General features: G+C 45.1%; 1 protein-coding gene across 2 annotated transcripts in view; it reads left to right on the plus strand.

The window, feature by feature from the left end:
* The window catches only part of LOC115202204 (glycine receptor subunit alpha-3-like), a 99,451-nt gene that overhangs the window by 35,797 nt on the left and 44,275 nt on the right, over positions 1-19,379 (plus strand). For both annotated transcript variants that reach the window (XM_029766181.1, XM_029766182.1), the window contains exons 2-3: positions 7,837-7,967; positions 10,374-10,441. In XM_029766181.1, the coding sequence (XP_029622041.1) occupies positions 7,837-7,967; positions 10,374-10,441 (199 nt within the window). The remainder of the gene's footprint in view (positions 1-7,836; positions 7,968-10,373; positions 10,442-19,379) is intronic.

Raw genomic sequence — 19,379 nt, forward strand, 5'->3', positions numbered from 1 at the left:
ACATTATTCAATATTGTAAGTGCACATCTGTCTGGCCTATTGGTCACTGTGGGGATGAAGGGTGTATAGCTATCTGTCAGTTAAACCCTCATCCTCATCCTCCTCCCTCTCTTCCCTCCCATCCTATCCCTCTCTCTCTCTCTCTCATAGCTGGGCTGCACACTGTTGCTATCGGTTAATCTCACTTAGCTGTCCGCTCGACCATTCCTCCACATCCCTCCCCCATCTCCCCACTCCTGAACGCTTCAGCTCGTCTGACTCACATCCCCATCAGCCAGCCTCTCTGCCATGCCTCCAAGCAGCTGGGGAGGAGAGAGGGATGGAGGGAGGAACTGGAAGGTGGGAGAACAAAGAGATGAAAAGGGAGAGAAAGAGGAGAGAGAGGGAGGGGGCAGGGAAGGAAAGAGGGATGTGGAAGTAGGGATGGAGGGAGAGAAATAGAGAGAAATAGAGAGAGAGAGAGAGAGAGAGAGAGAGAAAGAGTTTTGGAGGGTGGGAGGAAGGAAGGAAGTGAAAGAAGGGAGGAAAGGCAGGGAAGCACTCTCAATCTCCCGTCCTGTGCCTCCTCTATTTCCCTCCCTCTCTCTTTGTCAGTGTGACACACTCTTTTGTCCCCGTTAGGGAGCCAGAGAGAGAGAGAGAGAGAGAGAGAGAGAGAGAGAGAGAGAGAGAGAGAGAGACCAAAATGTGTGTCCATGAGAATATTGGCCTGTGTATTTTTTTTGCTTGTTTACTATGCTTCCGCTGATGTATAGTAGACCGCAAGCTTCAGATAAACAAGGACTTTGAACGGAATATTGTTTCCAATTATGGAGCGCCTTTGAGCCAGAAGGGTTCATTTAAGTCCATTCTGCTACTGTCCTATATCCAATCTGTGACTGTTCTCTATCCAATCTGTGACTATTCAATAACCAAACTGGGGCTGTTCTTTATCCATTCTGTGACTGTTCTATATTATGAGACATTTTCTCTACCAAACTGAGGGGAATCCCATGAGGATTGCTGTGTTTTAAACAGTTCTCTTACTCGGTCTGTTCAACCGGTTGGTTTGGTTCACAAAAGCATAGCCGACACGGGCGACCTACCACTCCGCTCCGTCGACCACCGCGGCTGCAGCTGGACGCTCCAGCGGCCAGGACAGGGTTGCCATGACGACTGTCCCTCCTATCTCTATGGCTTGCCTCGTCTGCCTGCTGCTGGAAGGTTTTTTCCCAGGGTGCTTCTTGTTTGTTTGGGAGATGGCGGATGGACTGAAACGTTGGCTCTAGACTACACTGTGGAAGGATGGATGGAAGGATAGAGGGACACTGGCCTGACAACCATCTCCCTGGAGGATTATGAATCACAGCAGAGCTTTTCTTTGGGTGAGACGAGGGCACTATGGGACCCTGAGGAGAGGCTTGAGCCTCGTCATGGAGCCCTGTGAGGGACCCCGGGTCCCTGACACAGAGCTCCTCAAAATACCCCTGTCTGTCTCTGTCATGGAGCTCCATGAGTGAGACCCCAGTCAAGGAGGTTACTTGCTGCCTCAGGAGGCCTTGTCAGTAGTCTCTCTATCGCCATCATCAGGGGGGTCAGATGCGTCCAGCCCAAACCCCCATATCAGACATATTGTAGCTCTCTCAGCATTACTCAGTATACATTTTCCCTCAGTATCTTCAGCCACAAGGGATAAAAATGCAAATTCCCCATTTCCTCATAGGTAACACTGGTGCTGAGTAATGTGAAAGTATTTAGGAATTTCTCCTGTATTCAGCGTAAAGACAGTCTCCTATCACTAGGTTATTCAGAGAGCAGAGATCTTATCTGTCAAACCAGGAGGAGATTCTCCATGTAGTGCTGAAGTGGGGTTGTACAGTAGGCAGTGACATCAATGTTTATATGTTCAATTTAATTGATGTTAGTTTGTACCCTCCGGGACATTTTTTCTTGTGTATTATTGTTAAGTCTTTCTGTGTACAAGGATAGGTTCTGGCAGATATCATGTCGCTGTCTTCCTTCAAGAGTCTTTCAAAGTCTTTCAGCTTTCCCCCTGCAGCCACTAACTCAAGCATTGACAAGTTGGACTTACAATGGCTCATTGTGGGGCTGGTTTGAGATAGGGCTGGAATAAAGATATTGGATTGGGATCAAACGTAGGGAAATCTCATAGCTGGAGGTTAAAGGGATAATTCTGGCAAAATCTATATTTGGGGGCAATTACCCTTACCTTAAGATGTGTCTGAAGGCCCATAGTGAGAGAATCCACAATAATCCATTGTTGACGTCTGCCACTGGCGAAGGACCTGTTCATGTTTTCTTCACCGCGAGAATTCCAGAATATTCCAATGCTCCATCAAGCCATGGGTGAGTATATTCACAGCTGGTAATCAATCCGCATCTGAGTGCCCTATGGAATACAATACAGTATAATATAACTTTGTTGTCCATGTAACAGCAAACAGAAAGAGATGAGGCTGTGAGATAACATAAGGAAATCGTTCCAGTTTCGAGTGACAAAATTCCAGCGATTATTTCAGCAGTCTGAACGATAACAATCCCTGCAAATTCCACCAAGCTTAGTTTAAAGTGGTTTTTTAGGAAGTTTCAGCTTGCAATGCAGCTTTGCTAACATCGATGCCGCTGTTTACATTCCTGAATTTTCACAATGCTAATTATGCTAGCTCCTAGCTGTGGCAATGGATTAACTGTTTACAATGGATTATTGTGGGTTCTATCATTATAGGGCTGTAGACACATCTTAAGGTAAGGGTTATTCCACCCAAATATAGATTTTACCTGAACTATCCATTCAACGGTTGTTTCCTTGATAAACATTATGTAATCTAGCCTGGGTGCCGGTCTGTTTCTGCTCTGTTGACAATTAGAAACAAGGAGCCAGGCTACATGTAATCAGTACAACTGGAACTGACAGAAAGAGGGAAGTAAGAGAATGTGGACGAGATACTATAAATCCATACGGCACTCAGCCGATCCTTGCTGAGGTAAGTGGGTTGGGGGCTCTCGGGCCTCGGCTAGGGCACAGCTCTGGACACTCAGAATAGAGTAATGCTATAATACTGGAACATTTCTTTCTGCTTTCTCCCCCTCCCCACACACAACCAGGTCTCACACACACACTTGTGCAAAAAGACACATGAAGGTATCCACACACGCTCTTCTATTTCTTTTATTTGTAATTTTATTTAACCTTTATTTAACTAGGCAAATCAGGGTTAATCCTAAATTAAGGCTTAATCCTAATCGCTTACAGTGACCTTTGACCTATCGTTGTTAGCAGAGGCTGAGCAGTGATGTCACAGCTGGTCGATGGGAGTCTTGTTATAACTATAAGCTACTGTATACACTATGTATAGGAACTATATCTCTGTATGCATGTATATATCTTCTTCTTACTTGTTATTTTCTTAACTTGACTTTTGATTATTAACGTTATTGACATTTGTACTGCACTGTTGAGGGAGCTTGCAAGTTAGCTTTTCACTGCACCGTTTATACCTGCTCAAAACTGTGTACGTGATGAAACAAGCAAAGCGTCAATACAGGATTAAGATTGAATCCTACTACACCAGGTTCTGACGCTCGTCGGATGTGGCAGGGCTTGAAAACTATTATGGACTACAAAGGGAAACCCAGCCACGAGCCTACCAGACGAGCTAAATGCCTTTTTATGCTCTTTTCGAGGCAAGCAACACTGAAGCATGCATGAGAGCACCAGCTGTTCTGGACTACTGTGTGATAACTCTCTCGGTAGCCAATATGAGCAAGACCTTTAAACAGGTCAACATTCAGAAAGGCACAGGGCCAGATGGATTACCAGGACTTGTACTCAAAGCAATTGCAGACCAACTGGCAAGTGTCTTCACTGACATTTTCAACTTCTCCCTGACCGAGTCTGTAATACCAACATGTTTCAAGCAGACCAGCATTGTCTCTGTGTCCAAGAAAGCTAAGGTAACCTGACTAAATGATAGCACTCACATCAATAGCTATGAAATGCTTTAAAAGGCTGGTCGTGGCTCACATCAACAGGATCCTTCCGGATACCCTAGACCCACTCCAATTCGCATACCGCCCTAACAGATCCACAGATGACACAATCTCAATCGCACTCCACACTGCCCTTTCCCACCTGGACAAAAGGATCACCTATGTGAGAATGCTGTTCATTGACTACAGTTCAGCGTTCAACACCATAGCGCCCACAAAGCTCATCACTAAGCTAAGGACCCTGGGACTAAACACCTCCCTCTGCAACTGGATCCTGGACTTCCAGACGGACCACCCCCAGGTGGTAAGGGTAGGCAACAACACGTCTGCTACGCTGATCCTCAACACTGGAGCCCCTCAGGGGTGTGTGCTTAGTCCCCCCTGTACCCCCTGTTCACCCACGACTGCGTGGCCAAACACGACTCCAACCCCATCATTAAGTTTGCTGACGACACAACAGTGGTAGGCCTAATCACCGACAACAATGAGGCGGCCTATAGGGAGGAGGTCAGAGACCTGGCAGTGTGGTGCCAGGACAACAACCTCTCCCTCAATGTGAGCAAGACAAAGGAGCTGATTGTGGACTACATAACTATAGGAAAAGGCGGGCCGAACAGGCCCCCGTTAACATCGACAGGGCTGTAGTGGAGCGGGTCGAGAGTTTCAAGTTCCTTGGTATCCACATCACCAACAAACTATCATGGTCCAAACACACCAAGACAGTTGTGAAGAGGGCACGACAACACCTTCTCCCCCTCTGGAGACTGAAAAGATTTGGCATGGGTCCCCAGATCCTCAAAAAGTTATACAGCTGCACCATCGAGAGCATCCTGACCGGTTGCATCACCGGCTGGTATGGTAACTGCTCTGCATATGAGTGTAAGGCGCTAAAGAGGGTAGTGCATATGGCCCAGTACATCACTGGGGCCAAGCTTCCTGACATCTAGGACCTATATACTAGGCGGTGTCAGAGGAAATTCCCAAAAATTGTCAGACTCCAGTCACCCAAGTCATAGACTGTTTTCTCTGCTACCTCACGGCAAACGGTACTGGAGCGCCAAGTCTAGGACCAAAAGCCTCCTTAACAGCTTCTACCCCCAAGCCATAAGACAGCTGAACAATTAACCAAATGGCCACCGGACTATTAACATTGACACCCCCCTCCATTTGTTTTTTACACTGCTGCTACCCGCTGTTTATTATCTATGCATAGTCACTTCACCCCTACCTACATGTACAAATTACCTCGACTAACCTGTACCCCCGCACATTGACTCAGTATATATAGCCTTGTTATTGTTATTTTATTGTGTTACTTTTTATTTTTTATTGTAGTTTATTTAGTAAATATTTTCTTAACTCTTTCTTGAACTGCACTGTTGGTTAAGGTCTTGTAAGTAAGCATTTCAAGGTAAGGTCTACACATGTATTCGGTGCAGGTGACAAATAAAATTTGATTTGATAAACTTTGATTTAAATAATACCAGTATTGGAATATGTGGAATATGAAAACAATAGCATTTTGGGAATGTTTTCAGTGGCTTATTATTAGAGCTGTAAATGTCTATCCCTACTTTGTGCCCTTATTTTTGCCTGATTACGTGACCGGCCCAGGAAAAAAACTACTTTTCATTTCATGGCATATAAGTGCTCATGTACACTATAACTGGTAACTGAGCACAAATTATATTTCAGAATTGAGGCCTTGTGAAATTGACCAATCACGTTTCGTTGCGTACTGTTCCGTATGTGTGGTTCTTTTGAGTTAATTAAGGCTGGCAATGTTTTGTTTGTTCCAAATGTTCCCTCTTTTCATATTGTATATTCAGCCGGGGGCAAATGTTGTTCTTCTTTACCTAAATCCCCTTTGGTAATTACTGTTTTCATTTTCAACCAGCTTGTTTTTGTTTTGTCCATGGCATGCAGACAGCATGGCATTATGCCTACTGCTGGTTTCTAACACTGAAATGAGTCAATGTAGATGTCTCTGTGAAGTCGGACAGTGTAAGATTTCACACCACTTACACCCTACTTAGTAGTAAGGAAGCTATGTTATGTGGTCATGCAATTAGAAATGAATGCTTGATATTTTTTAACTAATTACTGTAACCTTCATTGTCTGTATTTGTATCAGATGAGAAGGTCTGTTTACACAGGCAGCCCAATTCGAATCTTTTTCCGCTAATTGGTCTTTTGATCAATCACGTCAGATCTTTTTCAGAGCTGATTTGATTGGTCAAAAGACCAATTAGTGAAAAAAAAGATCAGAATCAGGTTGCCTGTGTAGACGCAGCCTTAGCGCAAGGCAGGAACTAAACCTGTACACCCTGGGGGTCTCCAAGAACCAGGTTTAAAGCACAACTGATTTTTACCGCTCTCCAGGAAAAAACTGCTTGCCTTGTCCTAGGTGTAAGGGCTTAAAGAGAGCACCGGTAGCACCGTCTAACATGTAATCCACTGGGGGAGCGAGATGCAATACATGCACTGAGCTGTGTCTGCTTAAAGCAAAGGGGATGGCGTCACAGCAGGATACATGTACTGGTACTGCTGGTAGCTACCGAACCAACACATCAAAATAGGGGATGAACTAAGAAACTGAGACTCTCTGTATTGCGGCTATTTAATCATTCCTACATGGCCCAGCTCATTTATGAGAAGACTTTATATTCTTCTACTACCTGTAATTTTCCTTAGAAGAGAGAACGAGAGAGAAGATCCCAGGCTTTGATGTTTTAATTAGTCATTGGGCTAACGGGGCTATACCATAATGACTCGCAGTCTCGCACTCCCTCGCTCTCTCCCTCTAGCAGGATTTGACTTTTACTGCCAACGTGGGTTGACAGCTGTGAATAAATACTTGATGGAGGAACTTTGCGCTGGCATTGTGATATGCTAGGGAGGAAGAGAATCTTGGAGTTTAATCACTGTTTATGTTTTGGTGGTTGTCCTCTCGCTGTCAACGTTTTTTTGTGTTGTTGCAAAGCTATCTAGTCTTTTTTGTATGTTTTCAAATCCCATGCCAAAACTCTGTCTAAGAAGACAAGATGAGGGTTGTGTATGCCGTTTGCTCTGGGCTATAGCACAAAGTACTTGAGCATATTTGATGAGTTACCCAGGCATTCTCTCAGGGATTGGGGTTTAGCAATAGAGGGAACAAAATTAGACAACGGGTCCCAATCCAGTGCACGGTAAATAAGCGTGTCCTCCCCTGAGCTTCCCTCTGGATAATGGATAAGGACTTTTAGTGGATGGGATGTCTAGGATGCCGTATCAAATGTATTTTTAACCTTTTAGTTTTTTGCCTTTAGGAAATTCATATCGACAGCTATTTATATTTATGTTCAAATATTTAGTATGGCGCATTATTGGTGCCACGAAAGACCCCTGTTATATTCAGCTGTTGTATCTAAATGAACAGATTGAGGTTTGCTGTAATGATACCGCAACATATGGAGCCTTTTATTGTATTGATGCAGTGAAAGTCCTGCGAGAGGAACTATAATTAACAAACACATTCAATATTAGATGGTTCCTATATCTGTCTGGTCAGCCACTCTGTCTTTCTCTGTCTCTCTCTCCATCTCTCTCTCTCTCTCTCCCTCCCTCCCTCCCTCTCTCTACCCCTCTCCTTCTCTCTCTGTGAATCTAAATGCCACAAAAGAGAAGTCCTGAATATGCATTATGATGTCAGAGGACATTAGTGTTAGTGTGTACATTAATGGCCTGGGTTACCTCTGCTGCACATTTCACTAAAGTCTGTATTTTCTCTGTGTGTCTCTTCCTTCTCTCTCTCTCTCTCTCTCTCTCTCTCTCTCTCTCTCTCTCTCTCTCTTCCCATCCTTTTAGTCTGGTGGCGTCTAAAGAGCCAGAGAGTCCTCGGGGGAGAGCAGTGCATCCTCCGTCACCCTCTGACTTCTTGGACAAACTCATGGGGAGAACCTCAGGCTACGACGCCAGAATTAGGCCCAACTTTAAAGGTACAGTATAGGCCTACAGTTTGTTTCTGGCCAAAAGTAGAACTGGCAGTTACAAGTTAAATTCAGGCCAAACATTAAATGTAACTTTCCTCTTTACCCAATGAGCAAGTCAGTTCATCCTCGGTTCATCGACTGATGTGACGTATTTACATGAATATCCACAATAATACTTTCCAGAATAAAGTTCCCATATCACCCCCAAAATCCTTTCATTAAGTACCGTATTACAAGTAACATCCAACATCACAACGTCAGGTGGCTGTTAGCTGCTGACTGAGGCCGAAGTAAACAGTTCCTAAAATGGAGTCCGAACAGACTGTTTACACGCCCGTTTAACCAAGAGGTCCCATCGCTTCTAGTGTTTACCATACTGCTGGCCAGGCAGGGACCGATTGCCTCCAGCCCTGGCCCTGTCCCTCATGGCAGAGGCCTGGCATTGGAATGGGAGTTAACAGAATGGTCTGTCTGGAAGACACGTTCTGTTTCTGTTTGTCACTTTTTATCTTGGCAAACACAGGAATACGAGTCAGATTGGAGTTGCCGTGACTACCCAAAAAGAAGTAGGAGTAGAAGGCCGTCCACGAAAGCTTGCCATCACACTCTGTTCTGAGCTGTCCTGATTGACATCATGTAGGCCATGTTCAATACAATGAGTAAAGAGAGTGTTCAGGATAGGATGTTTGTGATAAGACCATGGTCTAGAGAAGGGTTTGTTAGCCAATCAAAGTGGGATTCAGCTGAAAAATAGAACCATCCACAGGGTATGTGATCTATCAGTTGTGGTTGTCACATGTGGCCACATCTATCCACACATTTGAGCAGGAAGGGGAAATGGGATGGAGTGGTCAGTGGAGCGTTCAGTTGGACCGACAGAGAGAAACACACACACACACACACACACACACACACACACACACACACACACACACACACACACACACACACACACAGCAAAGTGAAAAACCCACACTCTCCCTTATCTCTCCTTTTGTCATCATTGTCGATGACAGAGTCACAGAACGCAGAAAGCCACGGGAAAACGGATCGCCCGGCTCTGCTTGACAGCTAGACCCCTAGGAAAAAAACTTACCTGTCATATATTATTTTACATACACTAACCACTTACTGACATCACTGTACATGCTGCTCCAAGTGTATTGCTGTTTCTATTGTAGTTTAGAAAGCATGGTCACAGTTTCTATGCGAGTCACGTACAGTAATACAACAGTGAAAGGCCTTGAGAATTTGTCCATAAGACATGCCAATCATCTTGAATGGAAAAATGTGAAATTATGAAATGAAAATGATTGCTGATGTCGTAATAGTACATTATGTTGTCAGATGTCAATGATACAGATGTAGGATTTTAATTTGAGCCAGTTTGCTAAAGCAGGGAAATAATCCTGCAGCAACAGGAAATGTGAATTATTACGTGGATTATAATTCATGGACATTTTTGTAGGGGTTTATACATTTTTCTTAAGGGAAAATCAAGTCTGACATTTTTGTAACACTTTACTTGACACCCAGCATCATAACATGTTGTCACATGGTCATAACAATATCATAATAAGTCATAATAGCTGACATAACTTGTCATAACACTGTCATGACACATACTGTATATTTAGACCTGTTGTGACATGTATTTTATGTCTGGTTAGGAGACCTACATAAGAGTGTCAAAACCTACAACACAAGACAAAACATTCCATTACACCATTTTCTGAAATGTAATATTGAATTATCATTGTAATTGCACACAAATTGATGTCGGACATGCACCTACCACAATGATATGTTGCTGATGAGTGGGATAAATGCAGCAGCAGGACAAGACATCCTCTTTTTGACCGAGGATTTGTCTTAGTCTAAGTAAAGTGACACAGGAGAAAGTTATTTAAAATATGATGGGAAAAAAACACGACTGTAAAGAATTAATTACAACAACAACAAAGGACTAAAGAAACAAACTTTCAAACGAAAGGAAACTTCTTGGCAGGGACAAAACACATTTGAATAACTACAAGTTTTACATTTCCTGCATTGTGGGAAAGTTTTCCTGCAACAGCTGATCAAATTAAGATCCCACATCTGTAGGTTGTCATGGATTTTGTTTTGAGGGAAAAAAACAGATCATTTATCAAGAATGGGAAGTAGATTAAGATATATGAATGGCTCCAGGGCTACAAGGCTATGCAGGATCTATTCTATTACACCATGTATAAGGCCATCATGGCATGGATTGATGGAACCACAGTTTTAAATATTCATGGAGGGGTTTAAGTGAAGAACCATGTTTCTCAATGACATTGAATAATCCCTGTATATGTATTTCTATGCCTACCTGTCTTAACCTACTTTGAAGCTATATCCTATTTCCTAAAGCTTTTTTCCCCTGTCTAGGTCCTCCTGTGAATGTATCATGCAACATATTCATCAACAGCTTTGGCTCCATAGCTGAGACTACAATGGTACGTATATATTCATACATTCATATAAATACATTTACTGCCTTCATTCCAGGCAATGTCAAACACATATATTTGAAAGTCAATGAAATCCAAAGGGTGGCATTGCCAAACGATGACAAACAACGTGACAGGGTGGGGGTAGTGTGTGTGTGTAACGTGGGGTAGTGTGTGTTTTGCGCGCCAGCGTGTTACCAGCCCAGGTCCAGGATTAGGTCCTGCATGTGTCTCCCAGGGTAGTGTCAGTGAGCAGGCTACAGGACGGAGTACACACACTCTCACTTTGTCTCACACACAAACACACACACTCACTCACTCACTCTCTCACACATGCATCCGGGCACACACACACACACACACTGATAATGTGGACAAGGAAACATCATAACGCAGCGTGTTTCCCGGGCCAAGCATCTCTCAGACCTCTTCTCCAGTCTTTCCAGGGGGAGAATCTCTTACGTAAGAATCCATTTCCCTTCCCTTCCTCTCCCACTGAACGGACGAATTAAATAAGCACCATTAAGCTATTAGAGAGTGTGCTTTACTGAAACAATAAACATCCCCCTGAATAAGATATCATTTTATAAGAGGGCGTTTACTATTTTAATAAGATCATGAACGTGCCTGATGGAAAGACTGTTCCTTAAAGATGAAGGTTTTATTTGAACGTGCGTCTGTGACGTGGATCAGAGATGAAGTTGATGGGTTTGGATGGGGATTGGAGGACTAGGATCCCCTGGAGCAAGGCTTTGTATGACTACTGAAAGGCACAGACACAGTGGCATGGGCATGCATGCGCACACTCTCACATGCACATCACACACACATGCGCGCAAACACACACACACCACACACAGCGGATGTGAAGAGGGGACATCTGCGTCAGTCTGCCAGCGCTAACTTTGCAGTGACGTGTCCACTTGTCACTCTTTTTCGCTCACTCACTCGCTCAACACACACACACACACACACACACACACACACACACACACACACACACACACACACACACACACACGCACACACACACACACACACACACACACACACACACACACACACACACACACACACACCCCTGTCGCCTGCCTCCCCATCCCGGTCTGAATAAGTCATAGGCTCAGGGAGCTGACACACAGGCTTTCAAGTCATTACCAGTGATGAGACAAGCAGGACACACACTCCACTGCGAGGCTTCCTGCTTTATAGATACCCAACCAGCAGGCACCTCACAAATCATTCAGCAATTAGAGAACTACCTCAGGAACCACAGACCCAGTGGTGGTTGTAGAGGTAGAGATCTCTCTATCTTTCCCTCTAGATGAAATATCAATACACACAAATGGAATTTGGTCAGTGAAGCTAGACGTAAAGATGGGGGGGGATGATTTAAAAGACAAATTGGCTTCAAGTGGTTCTTGGGTTTTGGGTAGTTTCTTATGAGTCGATGTAGATGGAAATGTTTTTGCTACGACCCATAAAGGATTAGAATTGGCTCACTGGCTTTGACTCTGTTTTGCAAGTCTATAATGAAAAGTGACATGCGTAGGAGTGATTTAGTTTTTATAATGTGGTGTTTGTATGAGCACCCCTTCATGGATGTACAAAGGTGCCAAATGAGGATGAAGTCATCTGAAGCTAAGTGAGAAAACAGAAGTGAACACAAATCCTTCAATTTCTTAGCATTAGTGATAATTTGGGATTGATGGAGTGATGTGATAAGTCTGATGGTGAAAGAGGACGATGTTGAGGCCTCCAATATATTTGAAGGGGGATGGCATGGAACTGCAAGAGATGTAAAGAGTGAGAAAATGGAGGGATTTCACAGTCCAGTGTGGCTGGAAGAGGGGGGGAAAGGAAAAAGACAGGAGAGGGGGATCATTCTCCTCCGTATGTCACCGCTGGATTAGAGACCCTCGGGGGCAGCAGCAGCCCTACTCCCACCATCACCATCTGTCCTCCTCCACACACACAGGGAGATGATGTAACATTTTCCAGGGGGGGAGGAAGAGAGAGAAATATACAGAGGCACATTACTGAAGAGCACTAAGGCCTGACCCGCAAGGCGTTGCTCATGGCCCATCACAGGGAAAAGGTTTCATTCAGAGACAGACGGAGAGTGGGTGGGTTAAGTCTGTTTGAGCTACAGGGAGAGAGTGGATTGGAGAATTCTGTTAGAGACTTACAAGGGAGACATACAAAGATTTGATGTATTCCTTTCTGGGTCTGATTTGATTAGATTAGATTTGAAAAGGACTCTGACCCTGTGTGGCTCTGATTCCTTCCCAGCAAGCAGCAGACCAGACGACATGCTTTTCTGACTGTGACATGACTTCTGATATCACAGTGCTGCTTTGACATGGGGATTGAACTGCTGTCAGTGATGGATGGAAACATTGTGTCATGGAGTACAAAGGGGGAGGCTACACACTGCCACTTCTTATTTACTGTGTGTGTGTGTGTGTGTGTGTGTGTGTGTGTGTGTGTGTGTGTGTGTGTGTGTGTGTGTGTGTGTGTGTGTGTGTGTGTGTGTGTGTGTGTGTGTGTGTGTGTGTATCCATCCTCCCCCTCTCATCTCAACCAACGAGGGTTGGTTTGACAGATCAGATCTGAGAATAAACCTCAGTGGTCAATCCTCTAGTACCAAACTATAGTGACCACATTAAAGATGGTGGCTGTGTTAATGTTGGACCACTGCATCAATCTAGGTAACATAATTCAAAAAATCCCCATCAAAAGCCGTCAGTTCAGGCTAGAGATATCCGTTTTTTGCATGGGCTGCGTCTCAATCCATAGCATCCGCTTATGTCGGCCTTCCGCATCTGCGGTGGAAGGTGACCGAGTTACAGCGGTGTTTGTCAGACCATGAGACATCTCGAATCTCTGTCTTCTCACGAAAACATCTGTAGCATCCGAACCGTTTGGGCTACAAACTAATATGAACGCTCTATGGAAAGATGATATTTGGGACTCGTCTGCAGGTAAGCTGGTACCGGTTTTAGAAAATTCATGGAAGTATGGAAGGAGTTTTGTGACAACAAAAAAAGGGCTTAAATATGTGTCCATGTGGCACTGGAGGAGACAAGCCCTACTGCCGTGCCTTTTTCCTGTTGGGAGGCTAATGGAGTCCAGCTGAGGGTAATAAGTCAATCAAGTGTGTGATTGGCTGGACAATCAGCCCCAACAGTTGATTAGGCTGCTGCTGACTGGAGACAGCAGCAGACAGGTTGGGGCTGAAAGACTCAGTTTAAGATAGCCTTTGTTATTTGTAAGCATTTCTGTTGGTCAATTATGGAATAAAACCTAGTTTTGCTCTGCCTCACTGAGCCTCTCCCCAGACTCTGTCACAGTCAAAAAAACATCAATATTTCCTGAGCTGTCTTATCTTCTAGATATACTATAGGACAGACACTTCGAAACCTTATTCCTTATTATGTATTTTTTGACTTTCTGTTTTGTCATGGGTACCATGTTGAGATCTAAGTGTGTGTGTCCTCAGAGATCCACCTGAGTTGTGAGTAACATTTAGGGCTGTGGATTATGTAAGCAACATTCTTGAGGATGACTAATTATCTAGGGTTGTTGACTATTTCTTTTTTCATTCTAGTTTTGCCCTTGTTTATTAAAGTGGCGAGAGTGGTATGCTGCATGGTCACATGGTAGACTAGAGTGACATGGTCACATGGTAGACTAGTCACGTGGTAGACTAGAGTCACAGAGTCACGTGGTAGACTAGAGTCACAGAGTCACGTGGTAGACTAGAGTCACAGAGTCACGTGGTAGACTAGAGTCACAGAGTCACGTGGTAGACTAGAGTCACAGAGTCACGTGGTAGACTAGAGTCACAGAGTCACGTGGTAGACTAGAGTCACAGAGTCACATGGTAGACTAGAGTCACAGAGTCACGTGGTAGACTAGAGTCACAGAGTCATGTGGTAGACTGGAATCACGTGGTAGGCTAGAGTCACAGAGTCACGTGGTTGACTAGGGTCACAGAGTCACGTGGTAGACTAGAGTCACAGAGTCATGTGGTAGACTAGAATCACGTGGTAGACTAGAGTCACGTGGTAGACTAGGGTCACAGAGTCACGTGGTTGACTAGAGTCACGTGGTAGACTAGAGTCACGTGGTTGACTAGAGTCACGTGGTAGACAAGAGTCACGTGGTAGACTAGAGTCACATGGTAGACTAGATGGGATTTCTGGAAGAACATCTTAAACAAAAGTGGAGACTGTGTCATGTCAGACAAGTATACAATAGGACCTGAAGGTGCCTGTATAGACTACAGTATTTTTACTATAGGACCTGAAGGTGCCCGTATAGACAACAGTATGTTTACAATAGGACCTGAAGGTGCCTGTATAAACTGCAGTATGTTTACAATAGGGCCTCAAGGTGCCTGTATAGACTACAGTATGTTTACCATAGGACCTCAAGGTGCCTGTATAAACTGCAGTATGTTTACAATAGGACCCCAAGGTGCCCGTATAGACTACAGTATGTTTACCATAGGACCTCAAGGTGTCTGGCTTCCCTGTGGCTTCCCTGTGGCTCAGTTGGTAGAGCATGGTGTGTGCAACGCCAGGGTTGTGGGTTTGATTCCCACGGGGGGGCAGTATATAAGAAAAATGCATGGAATGTATGCATTCACTACTGTAAGTCGCTCTGGATAAGAGCGTCTGCTAAATGACTTAAATGTAAAATGTAAATGTGTCTGTATAAACTACAGTATGTTTACCATAGGACCTGAAGGTGTGTAACGGCTGTCGGAAGAGAGAGTAGACCAAGGTGTAGCGGAGTTAGTGTTCATCTTGAAATTTAATTAGAACAAAGAGAACACTACAAAAATGAACAAAACACGACAGCAAAACAGTCCTGTTAGGAAACACTCTAAACAGAAACAATTACCCACAAAACCCAAAGGAAAAACATGCTCCTTATGTGTGACTCCAAATCAGCAACAACGAACTTCAGCTGTGCCTGATTGGGAGCCACACACGGCCCAAAACAAAGAAATACAAAAACATAGAAAAAGGAACATAGAACGCCCACCCAATGTAACACCCTGGCCTAACCAAAATAAAGAACAAAAAACCCCTCTCTATGGCCAGGGCGTTACAGTACCCCCCCAAGGTGCGGACTCCGGCCGCAAAATCTGACACTGAAGGGGAGGGTCCGGGTGGGCCTTCTTACTGCGGCGGCTCAGGTGCGGGACGTGGCCTCTGCTCCACCCTCGGTTGCGCACCTGGCCGCGCCGAAGGTCTGGTGGGCGACCCTGACTGCGCCCGGCTGGCGTGCGACCCTGGTTGCGCCCGGCTGGCAGGCGGCGATGGCTGCGCCCGGCTGGCGGGCGGCGATGGCTGCACCCGGCTGGCGGGCGTCCCTGGCTGCGCCCGGCTGGCGGGCGTCCCTGGCGGCTCAGGCGTTACTGACCCAGGATTCACCAGGCTGAGGAGACATGTAAGAGACTTGGCCCTAGGCGCAGCCACAGGACTCACCGGGCTGGCGGGCGGCTCTGGACAGGCAGGCGGCTCTGGCGGCTCCGGACAGGCGGGCGGCTCTGGCGGCTCCGGACAGGCGGGCAGCTCTGGCGGCTCCAGACAGGCGGGCGGCTCTGGCGGCTCCGGACTGGCGGGCGGCTCTGGCGGCTCCGGACTGGCGGGCGGTTCTGGCGGGCGGCTCTGGCGGCTCCGGACTGGTGGGCAGCTCTGGCGGCTCCGGACTGGCGGGCAGCTCTGGCGGCTCCGGACTGGCGGGCAGCTCTGGCGGCTCTGGACTGGCGAGACCCACTGGAGGCCTAGTCCAAGGAGGCGGCACAGGAGAGACCAGGATGGGGAGACCCACTGGAGGCCTGGTCCGTGGAGGAGGCACAGGCTTAACCAGGATGGGGAGACCCACTGGAGGCCTAGTCCAGGGAGGTGGCACAGGACGGACCAGGCTGAAGAGATCCACTGGAGGCCTGGTTAGTGTTCATCTTGTTAGTGTTCATCTTGAAATTTAATTAGAACAAAGAGAATACTACAAAAATGAACAAAACACGACAGCAAAACAGTCCTGTTAGGAAACACTCTTAACAGAAACAATTACCCACAAAACCCAAAGGAAAAACATGCTCCTTATGCGTGACTCCCAATCAGCAACAACGAACTTCAGCTGTGCCTGATTGGGAGCCACACACGGCCCAAAACAAAGAAATACAAAAACATAGAAAAAGGAACATAGAACGCCCACCCAATGTAACACCCTGGCCTAACCAAAATAAAGAACAAAAAACCCCTCTCTATGGCCAGGGCGTTACAAGGTGCCTGTATAGACTACAGTATGTTTACTATAGGACCTGAAGGTGCCCGTATAGACTACAGTATGTTTACCATAGGACCTCAAGGTGCCTGTATAAACTGCAGTATGTTTACAATAGGACCTCAAGGTGCCTGTATAAACTGCAGTATGTTTACCATAGGACCTCAAGGTGTCTGTATAAACTACAGTATGTTTACTATAGGACCTCAAGGTGCCCGTATAGACTACAGTATGTTTACCATAGGACCTCAAGGTGCCTGTATAAACTACAGTATGTTTACTATAGGACCTGAAGGTGCCTGTATAGACTACAGTATGTTTACCATAGGACCTCAAGGTGCCCGTATAGACTACAGTATGTTTACCATAGGACCTCAAGGTGCCCGTATAGACTACAGTATGTTTACCATAGGACCTCAAGGTGCATGTATAAACTGCAGTATGTTTACAATAGGGCCTCAAGGTGCCTGTATAGACTACAGTATGTTTACAATAGGGCCTCAAGGTGCCTGTATAGACTACAGTATGTTAGTGTGTTTCTATAAGATGGACTAGAGATGGACTGAGTATTGCAGAAAAATGTGGGACGAAAACCGCTGCTAGATATTTCCCAGATAGGTTGGAGGCCCTGTCCGCTTTCACAGATTAGAGAAAAAAGGATGTTTGAATAAGCGACGAAATCCCACAGCTTTTCACGAGCATCAGTGTCAGTTCAATGAAAAGTGAACTCCCAAATGTGAGGTGTGTTACCCTGTGCAGTCTGTGTCAGAGAGCGGGAGAGAGCAGGCTCAGTGTCATTATTCATGATCAGCTGCTGAACGAATACACATTGTGGAACTACCATTAGCAACTGATTTGAGATCAGCTCTCCCTAGCCGAGTCCTAACGTTAACCATTATGAAAATGAACAACTACACAGGCCCCGGACCATGAACAAAACAAACACCATCATGCCTAATCAAACCAATACCAATTTTCCCAGCTGTTCTTCTCAGTGGTCTGTCTGTGTTTTCAGCTCTGAACGAGCTCAAGTGAATAGATATTGTCATTCCCTTTTAAGTGATGAGTGCTGGTGGTAATAGTACGCCATATGTTTGATAGCAGGAGAGCTGCTGTACTGACGTTGTCTCCAAACAGCAGATGCCTTCAGATGGGATATGCCAGTCCTTTTCTCTCCACTGCACTTTATGTAACATCTAAAATCGAATAAAAGCAAATAAAAAATGTATTGCGTTTTTCCTGCCTGTAGACAAGATATGTAATTACAGCTTGGTATTTGCTCAGCAACACTGGTAAGAAAAAAGGCAATTTAGATTGATGTATCCCCTAAAATGTAGTATGATTTTTTTATATATATATATATATATATATATATATATATATATATATATCATCTAGTTGAAAGTAAACAAAGTCGGAACCAGATGTTTATTGTTGGAGCATTCATTAAAAAAAATTATACCTGAAGTGCCTTTAGGGCATGTCAATTTTGACAGGGCTTTTTCCCCTATGGAACATAAAATCTGTGCAGTACTATACACAAATTCAACTGGACAGGGCATGGGCCGTACACTGCGACATGGACTATGGGGATCGGACGTAGAGACGTAAGGGACATTATTAATAAGCAAATCCCTATAAAGCATCAGCTTTATTAGAAAGCCACAGTGGCGCCTGGCTAAGTGACAGTGACGGCAGCACAGAGAACAGGGAAAGGAACTGAAAGAATAGGGGAGTTGATCCCGGAAGCACAAGAGGCATCCGACGCATCCGCGCCCCCGGGTCCCCACCATATGGGGACTTCATGGTCCTCTCTGCCTTGGTTCATTGATGTCAGCTCTCTGAACATCAGCAGGGGCCACCAGGATCTTAGAGGGGGGGGATACAGTACTGACTTTGGGTCCCCAAAGTGTCACCACCATATGCGGACTTCGCGCCCCTGTAGGTGCCCCTCTGCCTGGTTCATTGATGTCTGCTCCATGAGCATCGGTGTTATGGGAATCCCCATCATTTTCGAATCCCAATGATAATAATTAACCATCAATAAGCCTTGACTAATCCCCAAGGTTTGTAAGGACACTGGGTTAATAATAATTAGGCAAGAACTCAGCTTTCTGCAAAAGGTCTACAGTTTATTCAGAGAACGTTCTAAAGTCAAAAATTAGGACTCAGTCCTTTTATAATACACACATACATTCCTATCTTTAGACCACTCCCTTCTCAAACAACCAGTACTTTTCCACTCACCACAAAGAACCATAAAAGTTGCCACATTCTTCAAGGCTTTCACCTGCCCTCCCCCTTTATGACCCTCTTGGTTTGAAACCCTCCAATGATTTTCCATGACCGACTCTACAACTTCACTCTGTTTACATCCCTACTAAAGGATATAACCTCAAAGTTTTACAATCCTAACCGATCTCCCCATATCCTGATTTTATCTTCCCATGATTCTCAAACATATCACCCTATTCTATAATTTCAGAGTGGAGCAGTTAAGTCATTTTCCTAACACACAAATTATTCTAACAATCAGCTGGGACCACAAGGACCCTAAACTCAGACCTCTGGGGGAATGTCATGAATGCAGAGGGGCAGGACACAGTACTGTAGCTCAGTGTGCCATGTTAAAACCCTGCAG

The sequence above is a fragment of the Salmo trutta genome, chromosome 11, assembly GCF_901001165.1.
Source record: "Salmo trutta chromosome 11, fSalTru1.1, whole genome shotgun sequence".
NCBI classification, from domain to species: Eukaryota; Metazoa; Chordata; class Actinopteri; order Salmoniformes; family Salmonidae; genus Salmo; species Salmo trutta.